This window comes from Glycine soja, chromosome 19 (genome assembly GCF_004193775.1).
Source record: "Glycine soja cultivar W05 chromosome 19, ASM419377v2, whole genome shotgun sequence".
Lineage (NCBI taxonomy): Eukaryota > Viridiplantae > Streptophyta > Magnoliopsida > Fabales > Fabaceae > Glycine > Glycine soja.
In genome coordinates, this window is record NC_041020.1 from 15,639,279 (window position 1) to 15,656,695 (window position 17,417).

At 34.6% G+C, this 17,417-nt stretch overlaps 1 protein-coding gene across 4 annotated transcripts; it reads left to right on the plus strand.

Moving 5' to 3' along the window:
- The first annotated feature begins 1,424 nt into the window (after positions 1 to 1,424).
- On the plus strand, positions 1,425 to 16,691 carry LOC114400181 (lysine-specific demethylase JMJ25-like). 4 transcript variants are annotated; one of them, XR_003663907.1, is made up of 13 exons: positions 1,425 to 2,246; positions 2,347 to 2,462; positions 2,751 to 2,850; positions 2,936 to 3,074; positions 4,196 to 4,259; positions 4,336 to 5,089; positions 6,261 to 6,590; positions 7,135 to 7,623; positions 8,170 to 8,242; positions 8,329 to 8,414; positions 8,810 to 8,929; positions 12,558 to 13,506; positions 13,607 to 13,671. XR_003663907.1 is itself a non-coding variant. In XM_028362501.1 (13 exons), exons 1-13 carry the CDS (start codon positions 1,557 to 1,559, stop codon positions 16,416 to 16,418), a joined length of 3,048 nt encoding a protein of 1,015 aa, XP_028218302.1. In that variant the 5' UTR covers positions 1,425 to 1,556; the 3' UTR covers positions 16,419 to 16,691. The 4 variants fall into 4 exon arrangements, 3 of the variants coding, with proteins under 3 accessions (XP_028218302.1, XP_028218303.1, XP_028218304.1); XM_028362501.1 differs by lacking the exons at positions 12,558 to 13,506; positions 13,607 to 13,671 and adding exons at positions 16,167 to 16,225; positions 16,391 to 16,691; XM_028362502.1 differs by lacking the exons at positions 12,558 to 13,506; positions 13,607 to 13,671 and adding exons at positions 14,502 to 14,610; positions 14,706 to 15,338.
- The last annotated feature ends 726 nt before the right edge of the window (positions 16,692 to 17,417 follow it).

Below are 17,417 nucleotides of genomic sequence, written 5' to 3' on the forward strand. Positions count from 1 at the left end.
AAACTTTAATCTTTGTTGTTAAAAAAAAACTTTATCTTATATCTTATAATTTTATCAAATTTTTACTAAATTTCTCACTTTTAATCTTTAAAATTATTTCATATCTCAATTCCAACTTAAGTACCCTTATATTTAGGTTAAAAATAATATGTTGAGAGTTTTGAGTAGAAAAAATACAATCGACCGCGAGACTAAATTTATTTATTTTAAAAAATGAATTTAATCAACTATGTTTTTTTAAAAAAAGTCTCACAAAATTTTAACCAAATAAAGCTAAAGTATAATTATAAGTCTTTTTTCTTAATCAATAAAATGTATATATATACCTCAAATATGAAAGCATCCCTTGGATAAATCTTATGTGCTTTCACTCGAGACAACACTTATTATACATAATATGAATGAAATGAAAACAGTTTCTAACAAATAAAGAACCCAAATAAATTTAAATAAAAAATACAATAATGCTCAAATTAATACAGAGGTTAACTTTAAAATAAAAAAACTAATATAAATGTTTATTTTTTATCTTTGGGACGTAGAGTTGTATCTCTTGTTGATTTAAGGGCTCCAACGATCTTACATTTCATTTGACATATTGTGACAGCATACGTAATAAAGATTGATAATTAATTGAAGAAACAAAAAATTTCAAGAAAAAAAAGGCTTTCATTTTTTAAATAGTAACTCAATTTTTATATATCATAAAACTAAAGAAATTTATTTTATTTTGGAAAATAAGTAGTTATATTGATTAATTAAAAAACTAATTAACAATTTGATAGATAGATAATCAAAGTATAAGAGTTCAAATCTTAAGTTGTATTTTACTGTTTTTTTAATTCCTTTTTCCCTAGCTTCTTTTCTATACAATTCATTATTAACGTTCAAACATATTTGTCGCACTTTTCATACTTTCGGAGACTAAATTTTTCATTTTTATCTTTCAGGAATACATTTGTCAACGGAAGACGAAAAGTAAAAAAATATTATAACAAATATGTCCCTATGTTGGCAATCCACGTTGACCATTATTTCAATAACAAATTTGTCCCTCCGTGCCACATAGACTATTCTATTAATGGTGACAGACGAAAATTAATGATCGAATATATTTGTCGCATTTTTTACATTTTAAGGGACTAAATTTTGTATTTTCATTTTTTAGTGATGCATTTATCAACAAGTTACACATTGAGAGACAAGAATGATTATTTATCTAAATTTATTTATCCAATCGATTAATTAATTAATAATTTATTATTCCTTAAAATTAAGATTGGCGCCTGTTATGAAAACCCTCGCACTCTCGTGTCTTCCAGAGTTTCCGTATTTATTAATCGACCCCCACAACACAGTTGAGGCACGTGTCGCTTCGCTTGTGTGAGACAAAAACACAAGTGAAATCAAATCAAAATCTATAAGACCAATCAAATCTATTAAGACCCAACCAGAAAGAAAGCTAGGGTTCACAATTTGGTTTATGCTGAACACTTTCTCACCACCATCACTGTGATTCTACTGATACAAACGAAAAAGCTTGATTCTTTCCATTCATGGGGCGTGGGCTCCGAAGGATGAAGCAGCGGAAAGAAACAAAATCTTTGGATTTTGATGGTGGGTGTGAGGCCGATGAGGCCAAAAAAACGACCAATTTCGCCGAAAACAATGATGACGTGGCAGGGGGTTCTTCTTCTTCTTCTGATCGAGAAGGCGTGAGAAAGAAGCTTGGCGAAAAAGGTAAAAAGGATAAGGAGGATGTGAAAGAGAAGGAGATGTTAGAGGGCGATTTGATGGACAAGAAAGATGATGTTCAAGACGAAAATCGCGGTAGAAAAAGAAAGATGTTTCCGAAGGATGACGGTGAGAGTGAGGCCGATGAGGGCAAAACGGTGATCAAGTTTGCTGAAAAGAATGATGATGTGGCAGGAAGTTCTTCTTCTGCTCAAGAGGGTGGAAGGAAAAGTAAAGTGGATAAGGAAGACGTGAAAAAGAAGAAGAATAAGATATTAGAGGGCAATTTGTTGGACAAGAAAGACGAAAAGGGTGGTGAAAGTGGGGTTGATAGAAAGAGAAAGAAGCTTAAGAGTGATGAGGGTGAGATTGAAGTGCCTGTTTCTACTACTGATTCTTCACAAAACGGCGTTCAGAAACTGTATAGTCTTAGGGCGCGTAAAGACAATACACAAGAGGGGATGCTGCTGCCAAAAGTCATCAAGAGAAATTCTGATTCACCATTCATCAAGGTGACGTGATTTATCATTCAACAAGAAAGATGAATGTTTGTTTGAGTTGTTTTACTTTGCATATGAACATTGTATTTGATTTCTGTTTCTCTATCTACAGTTTGTTGAAGAGGAGTCCTTAATGTGCCATCAATGCCAGAGGAATGATAAAGGGAGGATAGTAAGGTGCACAAAATGTAAGCGGAAAAGATTTTGCTTGCCCTGTTTAAGAAATTGGTATAACTTCACCTCTTTTTCATTTTTTTTATCTTCTTTTCTATGACTGTTTTATAATATATCATGTTATTGTATGTCTTGTTTGGTAGGGTAAGATCTATATGACGTTTATCTGAGTCCCCACTGCATTGCCAGCTACAAGTCCTGTGCCCATTTCATCTTAACTTATTTCTTGTTACTGTTTTGACAGTGTTTTTGGTTATTGCGAAATTTGCAAGTTTTTGTTTTGAATGATGATGACTTGACCAATGTTGTGAATCCTTGATGTTTTTGCTGTGGCTTGTTAAGGTATCCTCATTTGAAAGAGGAGGATATTGCTCAGGAATGTCCTGTGTGCTGTGGTAATTGCAACTGCAAAGCATGCTTGAGATCTGATGAACCTATTAAAGTTAGCTCTTCCCCCCTTCTACCTTGACTTTTCCTTGGATTTTCTGAATTCTACATTGGAAATGTTACTGTTTGGTTTACTGTAGAAAATGAAAGGCAAAACAAATACTGATGAAGATGACAAGATTGAACACTCTATGCATTTGCTGCAAGTACTTCTTCCGTATTTAAGGCAGTTGGATGAAGAACAAATGATTGAGAATGAGATAGAAGCTAAGATGCAAGGTATTTTTTTTTTCCTTTAAGAGTCTTGATTAAGGTTATTAATGTGTGAATCAATATTTTTATGTAAAGAGATGAATTTCATGCCGAAGCAAAACTAGGTTTGATTGGTGCATGTTTGTTCCAATACACATTATGCTATACACAAATAATCCATTGTTTTGAAGTGATGCCATGAAGCCACAGATCTCTTTGCAATGAAATCTGACCTGCAAAAAAGAAAAAATTATCTGTTTTATAATCATTGACAAGGTTATCAAACTCGAGAGTTTACGTAAACTGATGAGAGTTCCATAAACTTGACTTGCGGATTCAACTCGTAGACTTGTAAGAGTCTACTTCATATAAAAATAATAACAAAATATCTATAAATTACATACCAATTAAACATTTCAACAATATAATAAAGCAAAATAGTAAATCATAAATTTCACAATACATAAATAACCAAGTCTAGTAATGCATCATTGCTAGATAATAACTTGCAGATGTTATAGTAGTGGTAGATCATTCCCATTGAGACTTTGATGTTATTAGAGAACAGGGGTTTGATGTTATTAAAGACGAGAATTTTTTTATTCGGGAACAACACATTAAATGAAGATATGTTGAAACACTAAACAAACAGAAAACAACCCAAAATGACTTACATTTTGGTCTAATTTTTTTTAACTTGTTGACTCGGTGGTAAATTCGAGAATCTACTGTGGTTACTTAGAGTTTATAGAATATATCCAGAGTCTACTAAAAAGAGTTTACTCACGAGTGAACTCGTAGGGGTAAGTGGACTTGTAAACTTGTAAGAGTTAGTGAGTTAACTCGAGAGTTTAATAACTATGATCATTGATAAACTTTTAGCTTCTGAACTACCTAACTGTTACATGTTTCAACTCATTTCTTCCACTTTTCCCCCTTCTTGTTAATGTAGTTTGTTTTGATAATGTTTGCTTGTTTTGGTTCTTTATTTATGTCTCTCTCAATCTTGGACCACTTACCTACTACTGTTTTTCTTGAATGCACAGCATAGCTTAAGTTTATATCTCAATTCATGCTCTGGTCAGAGTTAAGTACAGCTTCCTTATTTTTTTGTTGTATAATTTGCTTTTGGGATGTGCACTGTGCAGGGCTCTCGGTCTCAAAGCTAAATATAGTAAAGACAGATTATGCAAAAGACGAGCGTGTGTACTGGTTGGGATTTTTCTGACTTATTGTTTTTTCCCAGTTATCCCCATTGTTTAGTTGCTAACTTACCACTCTCTTGTAGTGACAACTGCAAAACATCAATATTTGATTACCACAGAAGCTGTACAAAATGCTCTTTTGATCTTTGTCTCATCTGTTGCCGGGAGCTTCGTAATGGGCAGCTTGTAGGTGGTGCAGATCCAATTGAGTGGGAGTTTGTCTTTCAAGGTCATGATTACTTGCATGCTCAAAAAGAAAAGGCTCTAAAGGAAAGAAAAATGGTAAAGCAAAATGCATCAAATGCTGATGCTAAGCCTGAGGTTCGTGAATGGTCAAGATGTGGGTGGCATGCAGAAAGTAATGGTAACATTCCTTGTCCAAAAGTCAATGGTGAATGTAACCATGGTTTCCTTGAACTGAGAACCATATTAGGCAAACATTTTATCACTAAGATAGTGCATAAAGCAAACAAACTAGCACAGGCATTCACTCTTCAAGATGTAGTTAAGAACCCTGACAACTTCTGTTCATGTTTGAGGCTTGATAGAAGCACAGATGTTATTTATAACAATATGAGGAAGGCTGCTTTCCGTGAAGATTCCAGTGACAACTATTTATACTGTCCTAGGGCTGTAGATCTACAGCCCAATGATTTAAGGCATTTTCAGTGGCATTGGGAAAAGGGGGAGCCTGTCATTGTCAGCAATGTGCTTGACTGTACATCTGGTTTAAGCTGGGAACCACTTGTCATGTGGCGTGCATGCCGTCAGATAACTAACACTAACCATGATCAACATTTGGATGTGAAAGCAATTGATTGCTTAGATTGGTGTGAGGTTTGTTTAATTTCTCAATCTTGAACTTGGAGCTATTCTTGCACAAATTCCATTGTTCACCTTCATTCTCATGAAGCTCATGTTTAAATTATTTAATGTTGTACTTAATTTAATTGGAATCACTATGCTCGAAAATGGCATTTTGAGATCATTTAATTGAAGCAGTTTTTATGTTGTTGAATTTCCTACATGTTTCTTGAATTTGGTAACTGCACCCTTTTCTGGATTCAGAGTTGTTTTAAGTGCATTTAATATTGTCAATTACTGAATTCAATAGAATGATCAGAATTAAAATATGTTGGTGGATACTTCCATGATAAGAAACAATTTTAGATGTTCTGCTGTCTCTGGGTCATAAAGAGATACCAGTTCAAGGTAGAATGTTGGTCAACAGATCACGCACATTAGGGTGGTAACTAGAATTAGAAGTGTTGAGCTGTATACATTATGTATTAAATGTAAAATGTTGAGGAGAAAATTGAGGGATACTAACAAGGAGAAAGTTTATGAGATGTATTCGATTAGGGGTGATTTGTTTCCTTTTTGGAGGCTTATATTATTCTTTAAATACATGTTAAATTCCTCTTTGAACAATATATTGAAATAAATTTATTACCACATTTCTAGATTTTTCTGTGTTTAGTCCATATATTAGTCAAAACTGTAAGCCCTTGTTGCTTGCTTTATTCTGTCTATCCCAACAACATTATGGGTATTGTGTTAGCTACTATCATCTTCAACTTCATCATCTTCTTAGTACTAGGTTTTGTTCCTTATCATATCATTGTAGAAATTTATCTCAATTCCTTTCTATCTGATGTCGCTGCCCCATTTGGCTGTTCTTGCTTGGCCTACCACGATGCTTTCTTGTTGCCCTTGCATCCTTTGTGCCCGTTTTCCTATTTGTATGTTTGTCTGATTCCTAGGCTTAGTCACAGCATCTAGGAGATGTTGTGTTAAAGTTACTTTTTAGGTTTTCTTGCCATTGTTGAAAATATTATTTCAAACTTGTACTCATTGTTTTTTGCTTTGTAATCGGACTAGAGTAAATCATGTATGCTTTATTTTACTGACTCAGTAATTTTCTGCTGCTTTTACTTGATATGTCTAATTGCTTACTATTCTGTTGCTTTTGATTTTGGTATTTTTTACTTGAGTTGGTTACATGCAGGCAGTAATTAATATCCACCAATTCTTTACTGGGTATACAAAAGGTCGTCAGGATTGGCTTGGTTGGCCTCAGATATTGAAATTAAAAGATTGGCCGCCTTCTAATTTATTTGAGGAACGTTTGCCTCGTCATTGTGCTGAGTTCATATCTTCCTTGCCCTTCAAGGAATATACTGATCCTCTCAAAGGTGCTCTTAACCTTGCTGTGAAGTTGCCTGATGGTTCTCTAAAGCCAGACATGGGGCCAAAGACATATATTGCTTATGGATTTCCTCAGGAGTTTGGACGTGGTGATTCAGTGACTAAGCTTCATTGTGACATGTCTGATGCAGTATGCTCTATTTTCTTATTTATTTCCTGGCCTGTTATTTTCAATGATTTCTTCTGAATTATTTGAACTTTAGATTGTTATTTAAGGTATGATATTGGAAGGAAGGTGCATAGTTTGTAGGATGTATTAATTGTTGTCTTTGATAAGCATAAGCCATTGCAGTTCTCTGTTCTGTTTCTTGTGAGCAGATTGTCGCTCAACTCCATGTTATAGTTTTTCTGTTCCGTGCAATGTCTTCAGTCCATAAACTCCCATTTGATTCTATATTTGATATGTTGTTGTGCTGGCTGTTTTAATGTTGATTGATTATTAGAAAAAATAATCTTGTTATGATTGGTGGAATAATTATATTACTATTTTTAAAGGCTTGAAATGAATGATGCCTTTGAATTAGAGATCTGTAATTAGCATATACTTCTGTCAGTTGCTTAGCTTTTCCGGATCAAATATTGCCAGTGTTTTGTATTTATTGCTGAATGTGGCTGAGTGCATGCTCATTACAGAAGAAATTTAAGTATCTCTTTTAATAATTTGGCTATTTTAGGTAAATCTGTTGACTCATATTGCTGAAGTGAAATTAGAACCAGAGCAACTTCCTATCGTTGAGAAGTTGAAACAAAATCACTTTGAGCAAGACAAAAGGGAGCTACTAAGTGATGATCAGGATGGAGAAACTAATCATAACGTGCTTAATAATTCATCTTCTACCACAAATGCTTCAGACAAGCAAAATTGTGTACAAGTCATGGAAAATGGAGGTAACTTATGTGATGGGAAAGAAGTTGATCAGTTTTATCAACCCTCTGGTGGTATTGAGGTTGTCGTTGCTAATGAGGATGGTCTTTCGTGCGGATCAGATCTGAAAGAGATTGACAAAGTAAAAATTATACAAGAAAGTGGTTTGTTTAGGGGGGATGCTTCAGAAGGTGCTCTCTGGGATATTTTTCGGAGACAGGATGTACCTAAATTGCAGGAATATCTGAAGAAGCACTTCAGAGAGTTTAGGCATATTCATTGCTGTCCTTTAAAGCAGGTAAATTAGTGTTGGATACTAATTGTCAACATGAGTCATTAATAAAGCTTGGTTTGTGGTTCCAGCTAAATAGTTTTAGTGCTGGCTTATATTTGTAATATTTGGAGGCTTGCACGCTTATAACATTAGCATTCTCCCATTCCCTTATTTTTGCTCTGATAAAAATTTCATTAAATATACTTGTCAAAGGATTGGGTGACGGATCAAGCTCTAATAAATAGTGGTAAAAAAAAAAGTTGTGAATAGTTTATTTTGAAAATGAAGTTAAATGATTTCCATTTGTGTATTATGGGTACTGAATTGTATTGGTGTGATCACTGATGTTGGACAACAGATGTTACTGTGTCCATTCCTTAAACAAAGACGGAAAAGCATTATGGTGTAATTACGAGTCCAAAATGTTTGTTATTTCAAATAAATATGATTATGCAATTGGCTTTGGCAGTTTTGAAGTTTTGATTTATATAGATAATCGATCAGTCTGAGTTCCTTAGTCGTTGGGCTTTTACTTTTTCTTTTCTTGAATGGAGTCCTTTGGTAATGTAGGTTATTCACCCCATCCATGACCAGACCTTCTATCTGACTATGGAGCATAAGAAGAAGCTTAAGGAGGAGTATGGTTAGTAACACATAATTTTACATATTTTGATTGGTGGGAGGGGTTCGAATTGGTCTCTATATTAACAGTTCTGTATTTTCTTGTAGGAATTGAGCCCTGGACTTTTACTCAGAAGTTAGGAGATGCTGTTTTCATTCCAGCTGGTTGTCCTCACCAAGTCAGAAATCTGAAGGTAAAGTGAACATACCTGGTGAATTTGTTTCATATTTATTGTAGGCACAATATATTGTTTTCTTAGAAGTGTAGGCATAATAGTATCTTTGGCTACTACCTGAAATTAAGCCTAGGTCCTTCATTAGCAAAGCAAGCCTTTGTAGAAAGTGAAAACTGTTGATTCATCTAAAGTTTTCAGTTCACTTGTGTATTTTTTAACACATTTGATTACCTTTTGTTATTATTGTAATTCTTATTTTTATTTTCTGATACAATGAAACTGGAGGTTTGAATCTATTATTTCCTACAAAACTATTCAAGTCCCCAACCACCAGTTTACTTTTTGTGGCTTGATTGGTTTTATTTCAAGTAGTCTTTTAAGTGTTCTTCATGATATATGTCTTCCTTTTGCAGTCATGTATTAAGGTTGCTTTGGATTTTGTCTCTCCTGAAAATGTTGGGGAGTGCTTTCGTTTGACGGAGGAGTTTCGCACACTTCCAATAAACCACAGGTCTACTGAGGACAAATTGGAGGTATGCCAAACTTTTATCATTTATTTGATTACGCCATTTATTTGCTTCTCAATTGTTTTGAGAAGTAGCATCTACATTTTTTAGTCTTTGATTTTGTATTAGGCAGTTGTTTTATATATTTATGGTCACATGGTGTTTGGGGCGGTAGCTTGCTGGATGCTTGGAATATGGCCTGATATTTTTGCCGTAACTTTTCCAACACTTTCACCTGTGGCTTGTACCTCTTGTTGTATCAAAGTCAGCATCCCTCTTCAACTCTATCATTAATACCTTCAATGATGCTACCATTCGTTACAGAGATGGATCTCCCTTACTTAGTCTCCACCTTTGCTCCACTTACACTCACTTTAATCACCAACTCGTTAAAATTAGCCTGCATTTTTCCGAGACTGTAATCACTCATCCAAGTATCACATTGACTCCACCTATTTCAAACAAGCAGAAGTCCTGAATTACCTGAAGATTGGGTAATTGCAGCACAAATTGTGTGCAAACCTCTTGGTTGCAAATGTGTCCATAACAGCTGCAACCTATTTCCTAGTTTTTAGGAGTTTAATTTGTTTCTGTTTTACATTTCAAATATTAGGAGTTATGATTCTGTTTCTAAATTTAGAATTATCATGTTATGCCTAGAAATATTTTGTGCTCTTTATATAAAAAAGCTGTTTCAATAACATATTTTATGCTTCTCTGCACATTACTTTTTCCTTCTCTCAAACCCAAAAACAACAAATTTGATATCAGAGCTCTCATCTAAGGGATCTGTGAGATTGAGTGAGCCTACCCATAATTCCTAAACAAAAACACACACTAGAATGAATACAGAAGGTTCATCCATTCCAATTTCGCTTCCATTGTTTGATGGTAAACATTACCACCTCTGGGCTGTTAGAATGGAAGCCTATCTTGATGTTTGTGATCTATGGGAAGCCGTTGAAGATGTGTATGAAGTTCCACCCCTATCAGATAATCTGACGATTGCTCAAATAGAGAGGAAACAGAGAAAGTCAAAAGCAAGAGCAACCTTTTCTGGAGCAGTATCATCCACTATGCTGACCAGAATAATTATGCTGAAAACACTCAATGATATTTGGGAGTTTTTGAAGCAAGAGTATGATGGAAATGAAAAGGTGAAAGCGATGCAAGCGCTGAACTTGATCTGAGAATTTGAGATTCAGAGAATGAAGGAATCAAAAACAATTAAGGAATACTCTGGCAGGCTTCTTGACATAGTCAACAATATAAGGCTCCTTGGTTTTGATTTTTCAAATGATAGAATTGTTCAAAAATTTCTAGTCACGGTGCCTGAAAAATTTGAAGCCACAATTGCATCTATGGACAACTCAAGGGATTTATCAAGCATTACTCTGGCAGAATTTTTGAATGCACTACAAGCACAAGAACAAAGGAGGCTTTTGAGGCAAGAAGGATCTGTAGAGAGAGCATTTCAAGCCAAGAACTACAAAGGTAACAAATACAGCCAAAACAATGATACATGTGTCTTTTCTCCTTGTCCCTATTGCAAGAAAAATAATCACCCACACAAGTGTTGGTGGAGGCCAGATATGAAATGCCACAAGTGTGGTCAATTAGGACATGTGGAAAAGATATGCAAGCCTCATCATCAACATCTGGAGGTCAAGGTTGCAGAGGATCAACTAGAAGAGGAGCAACTCTTTGCAACATCATGCTTTACAACCAACAACTCCAAAAAAAAAGGTTGGCTTATAGATAGTGGTTGTACAAACCACATGACTCATGATTGAAAGCTCTTCAAAGAGCTCAACAAGACTGTTATTTCCAAAGAATCGGAAATGGAGCACATATTGCTGTGAATGGCATAGGAACAAAGGTCTTTCAGATTCGAAATTAATTTCTGATGTCTTTTATGTTCTTGAGATTAATCAAAATTTGATAAGTGTTTCTCAGTTGTTGGCAAAAGGCTATAAGGTGTCTTTTGAACACAATTTGTGTGATTAAAGATGCAAGCAACTTAGAAGTGTTCAAAGTTCATATGAAAGGAAAGAGTTTTTCCTTAGATCTGATGAAGGAGCAAGACGAGCAAGATGACAATGGTGACAAGAAACAACCAAAGAAGTTGCATGAGATAAAACTTGAAGACCATAAGCCTCAAGAGAATAAGCCTACAAAGCTTGAGATGGTTTGGAAGATCAATTTGAGCAATGACAGTTGCATTTCAAAAATTCCAAAAAGCATTCTCTGATGTTTAAAGGTGTGGAATCTATGTATGTTGACAAAGACAAGGATTTGGTGATGGTAAAAGGAGCTATGGATACAAGTCAAATTATTCAATATCTGAAGGATAAGCTGTAGTATAATCTGGTGGTGGTCCCATCTAAGAAGAAAAGCAAGAATCAGATTTGAAATTTTTGAAAATTAAATTGAGTTTGCAATTGTTAAGGCAAGGAGGAGATTTGTTGCAAATGTGCCCATAACAGCTGTAACCTCTTTCCTAGTTTTTAGGAGTTTGTTGTGGGCATAGTTGTTAATAGCGGGCGTAACGGCTGCTATTGCGGCGGAGCGGAGCGGCGCGGCACCCATCCACAACGAAGAGGGTCGTAGTGGCGTGGGATCTGGATTCGATTTTCGTGCCGCTACAGTGACACCATGGAAATTTTGAAAATGGCCTCACTTAATGCAGGAAAGTGAGGGTATTTTTAGTATTTTGCTTTTTGTATTATCTGGCCAGCTCTCCGTCCAGACCGTTCGAAAACCGTAGTCTCCACTCTCCAAACCTGTGACTGCGATCGGCGAAGCTGCGAGGACGACGACGAGTCTGCATCCCGCGAAGCTGCGACCCCGACACCTGTGTCCTGTGTCCAGCGGCCCCGACGACGAGTCTGCGCTGCACTGCCACCTTGCTTGAGGTGAGGAAGACGTGAGCTGTTGACCCCGATAGCAATTTTTGTGTGACACGACTGTGATTCTTTTTATTTGTTTTTTGAAAAATGTTATATGATTTTTTTTTGTGTGACCGTGACTGTGAAAAGAATGCTTATTAAATTGTTTTGTGTGTCCTGCACTCCTGCGTAGGCTTTCGTGATTTTTTTTATTAAATTGTTTGAAGCCTTTCATAGAAGAAATCTATCTAAATATGCTTATTAATTTTTGTTTCTAGAGAAAATTTAATTGCTCCCCATATAAGATATGGTTTGCTATTTTGACCTTTGCAATGTAGATACTTGTTTTTATTCATAAAACAGAACAGAAAAATGAGAAAAATATAAGTAGGATAAGATTTATAATGTGATAAAAAAGAGATTAAAATGACAGGAACTTTTTTTGTATTTAATTGTTACACTACTCATTAATCTTTTTGTACTTAGTTCCGATGAATATAGGAACTTTTGTTTAATTTTTCAATTTTTGTTGGTTTCAATTTTTATACATTTTAATTACGCTAGATGATAAAATGATAGGAGCTTTTTTTTGTATTTAATTGGTTACGTTAGATGATAAAATGACAGGAGCTTTTTTTGTATTTAATTGGTTACGTTGGATGATAAAATGAGCTCTCTATCATACAATCATGCATGATTTTTTTTTTTTTGGACTTTTGTGATAATTGAGTGCATGAAAGAGAATGTAATTTTTTATTTGGTTGCAGTGCTTTAGTCTCCTTACAAAATGTTAAATTCAGAGGGGTCGGGAATGTTCAAGCCTACGGGTGATAGGGTAGATGTCTTTTGGAAATGGAAAAGTTTAAAGGATAAAAATAATAGGAAGAGTGTAACCTGTGATTTTTGTCACAAATCGTCAAATAAAAGGAGATGTGGGTTCTTGTAAGAAAGTGCCGGAGGATGTTAAATTAGAAATGATTGCTGCTTATGAAAAGAAAATAGCTGAAACTGCAGCATACATGGAGGCAATGCAAGAAGAAGACGAGCAAGAGGAAGATGGGATCCTAGAGATTGCAAGACTTAAAAGTGGAAAAAAGCGTCCAACAACATCAAATGAAGCCTCCTCAACTGCTTCCAATAAGAGGATCACAAATAAAAAAGGCCCTCTTGATTTTTTGTTCTCCAAAGAACCTGAAGAAAGTATCAAATTGGGAAAAATCATGAGACAAACAAGTGTAAATGAGTCTTATAACAAGGCTGCAAGAGACAGGGCAGTTCAGTACATTGCTCGTTTCTTTTTTAGGAATGGAATAGCATTCAATGTTGCTAAATCAAAAAGTTTCAAGTTGATGATTGAGGCGATTGGAAGCTATGGTCCTCATTTAAAGCCTCCAAGCTATCATGAATTGAGAGTTCCACTCCTTAAAAAAGAGTTGGAATACACGAAGGGCTTATTGAGGGGTCATGAGGAGGAGCGAATCAAATATGGATGTTCAATTATGTCAGATGGTTGGATGGATAGGAAGAATAGAACTTTGATTAACTTTTTGGTAAATTGTTCATTGGGAACACAGTTTGTGAGGAGTGTGGATGCTTCTGAATACATGAAGACTGGTCAGAAGATCTTTGAGCTTTTGGATAGCTTTGTTGAGGAGATTGAAGAAAAGAATGTTATTCAAGTGGTGACGGACAATGGAAGTAATTATGTGTTGGCGGGTGAGAATTCAATCATGCTTAATGAAGGTTTTTTTTTTTATAGTTATAACTTTTAATTGTTACACTACTCATACAAGTTTATTGATTTTGATCTTTTTAGGTAAAATTTTAGAAGTCACGAGACCAAAAATATTTTGGACTCCATGTGTTGCACATTGTCCTGACTAGAAGATATTGGAAAGATTCCAAAAGTAAAAAGGGTTATACAAAGAGGCATCAAGCTTGTAAGCTACATTTACAACCATACATTGACTTTGAACATCATGAGGAAATTCACACAAAAAACTGAATTGGTGAGACACGGAGTTACAAGATTTGCTACCACTTTCTTAACTTTGCAAAGATTGCATAAGCAAAAGGCCAATCTTAAAAGGATGTTTACTTCGGATGAATGGTTGAAGTCTAAGGCAGCTAAAGAGACCAAGGGGAAGCAAGTAATAGATGTTGTTCTTATGTCATCACTATGGAATGATGTTGTCTACACTTTAAAGGCTATGGGGCCTCTTGTAAGTGTGTTGAGGTTGGTGGATAATGAAAAAAAAAATCTGCAATGGGTTTCATTTATGAAGCAATGGATAGGGCCAAAGAGGCAATTCAAAGAGCTTTCAATAACAATGAAAGGAAGTACAAGGATATCTTTGCAATCATTGATAAAAGATGGGATTGCCAACTTCACCACCCTTTGCATGCAACGGGTTATTATCTAAATCCGAAGTTCTTTTACACCAATCCAAACATTGACAATGATAATGAAGTGGTGGATGTCCTCTACAAATGTACTGATAGATTTAACGAAGATGATGATTTTGTAGTTGAAGTTCATAAACAATTGCTAGTGTATAAAAGGGTTGGAGAGAGGTTTGGTATGACTGTAGCAATGAAAGCAAGGACTGAAATATCTCTTGGTAAGTGGGAAAATTCACTTACAAATTTGAATGATTAATTAATAATCTGTGTAAATGCTAATGCATATGATTATGAATTGCATTTTACAGCTGAGTGGTGGAAATTGTATGGAGGGAAAACACCACACTTGCAAACCATTGCCATTAAAGTTTTAAGTTTGACCTGTAGCTCATCGGGATTTGGAGTACCTTTGAGCATGTAAGTAACTAACATTCATGTTTTTAAATTATGAAACATTAGAAGCTGAAATTGAAACTAAGTAACTAACATTCATGTTTTTTAAATTATTATAGATTCACTCAAAGAAGAGAAGTAAGCTTGAACACCAAAAGCTTCAAGACTTGGTTTATGTTAAGTATAACCAAGCTCTTCTAGATCGCTTTGTGTGTCAGGATGTGATTGATCCTATTGCTTTAAATGATATTGATGATAGCAATGAGTGGTTATTGGAAGAATCGGAAGGAGAAGAAGCTGGTACTGATCTGGTTTTTGATGAGGATGATGATTTGAATTGGTTAGATGTGCTGAGACAACTGGGGCTGGTGAACCTTTACAAAACACAAGAGTCAAACACATATAAACAAGACAGCAGCCGCACTTGCACCTACAATGAAAAAGGAAAAAAAGTGGTGGAAGTGGAAGAAGAGAATGGAGATGAGGGGGAAGAAGAGTACAATTATAATGCTAGTGAGAGTGATGGATTTCAAGAACACAATGACTTGGATCTTGAAGAGAATGAAGATTCTGATTAGTAATTTAGTATTAAGAAATTTGCATTTGTCTATTTGAATTTTAATGTCTACTTGTCTATTATTATAGTTACTTTAGGCTTTAGCTTAGAGGGATTAAGGCTTTAAGCCCTTTATTTGTTTGACTTTCTACTTTATGTTTTGTAACTTTTGTTTAAGTAACTATGTTTTCAGTTATTTTTTCTGTTTTTGCACTTATATATATACATATTATTAATTATTTAACGTATATAAAAAAACATTAAAATAACGGTCATCCCACTATCTCCTATCTCGCTATCCCAATTTTGAGGTCGGTCGCTCAGCTCCGCTACGCCGATATTGACCACTATGGTTGTGGGTTACATTTGGAGTTATGATTCTGTTTTTAAATTTAAAATTATCCTGTTATGTCTAAAAATAAGGGATGTATTTGTTATACTTTGTGCTCTTTATATTTTCAATAAAATATTTTATGCTTCTCTGCACATTACTTTTTCCTTCTCTCACAAACCATAAACAAAAGTGCTTAAAGTCAGAAGAACTCACATGCATGATCAATGAAAATGTATAAACTTTCTTCTGCCCACTTAAAACTGTGTTTTACCACTGGCCAATTAATTTCCCTGCAAAGCTCTAATAACTGGTTTTATAGAACCAATTTTGATCCTTAAAAAATATATGTATTTTCTGTTTGATACTGTCAACTTTTGGTGTCAACTTGGTCTTTCAAATTCAATGTCCTTTTGGGATCAAGTTGGTCTTGAAGGACTATTTTGGGGAATGGAGATGGCTATTTACAGTTGAACTTAAGGCATGTGGTTAGAAGAGTTCAAATTGTGAGCGATTTTCTTCTGCTTATGATGGGGTGTGGTTTCTGCCTGGTGTTTGGTTCTGCTAGAATTAATTTATTGACGTGCAGTAAGAGCTAAACTTGGCAATCTGCAAACAGTTGTATTATATTGTCAACAGTTTCGTACCTTGATTTTTTGTAACTTCTCCCCTTGATTGCTTCTTTTGAAACAGGTGAAGAAGATGACAATATATGCTATGCAAGAAGTGATAACAAAATTAGAGAAAGCAAGGTTAGTCAAGGCCCTTTGAGAATGGACTGTGATACGTGCGTTTTTTCTTTGCTGTCAAAGGCTTTGTTAGATCATCTGTTATGTACTATGCTCATTCTGATTATGTTCTTTAGGCTCTTGATTCAATTATTATTTGTGAAATTGATGATTGTCGTTAATTTACAGGTCCAGGCAAACCATAGTTCCAAAGTAGATATATGTTTAACAGATCAAAGCCAATTGAAAGTGTAAATTTTTTTAGTCAAGCTTTTATACAGGTGTGATGATGGGTTCTGTATATCGTGACTGTAAGAACGGTTCCATATTTTGTTTTCGCCAACACCTGGATGGTTTTTTTTTTTTGGAAATCATATATGACTTGAACGGTGTACATATAAATATATAATTGTCACCATTTGATACTTAGGATCTCATAATCTATACATTCGGAAGCTCAAAAAATAACTCTAAAATTGAGATTAATGAACTCACGTTGTTTACGAATATGTCATTATATTTTTGTTAATATCAGTTTTAAAAAAATCGATGTTACTAGTGTAAATTTAATTAAATTACTGGATTAAATTTAAGGTAATGTTATTTATTATCATTTATTAAAGTTCATTGGTGACAGTAGAATCATCATGTCATCGGTCATTTCTTTGTATAAATAGTAATTCATTCACACTTTCATCTTTCACTCTTCTCAGTCAATTTTCATGAGTGAATTTCCATTGCTTATTGTTTATTCCTCATAATTACGATTAGACTTATATCATGTGGACTTACAATTTTATTGTATAATTATTTAAACCCTTAAACGAGTATCTGATGATCTATATCTACTTTTCATCACTCTTTATTGTATAATTATTTAAACCCTTAAACGAGTATCTAATGATCTATATCTACTTTTCATCACTCACATTGATCTTCATGGGTGCGATTATTACTTATTACAAGTTTGCAAGTTGTCACATGGTGAAGGATATCACCGATAGGAGTGATAACGGGAAGATCAAGTGTAGGATGACAAAAATGTGGAAGAGCCCTTCTATATACAATCCAAATCACTACATGAAATAATCAAATTCATATTCATAGTGACTATTTTTTGTAGTGATAATTAAGTGGTTGACAAAGATAGATATTTAACAACGACATTTGATTATTGTTAGAATAAGATTTACTTTTTGACGATAAAACGGGTATT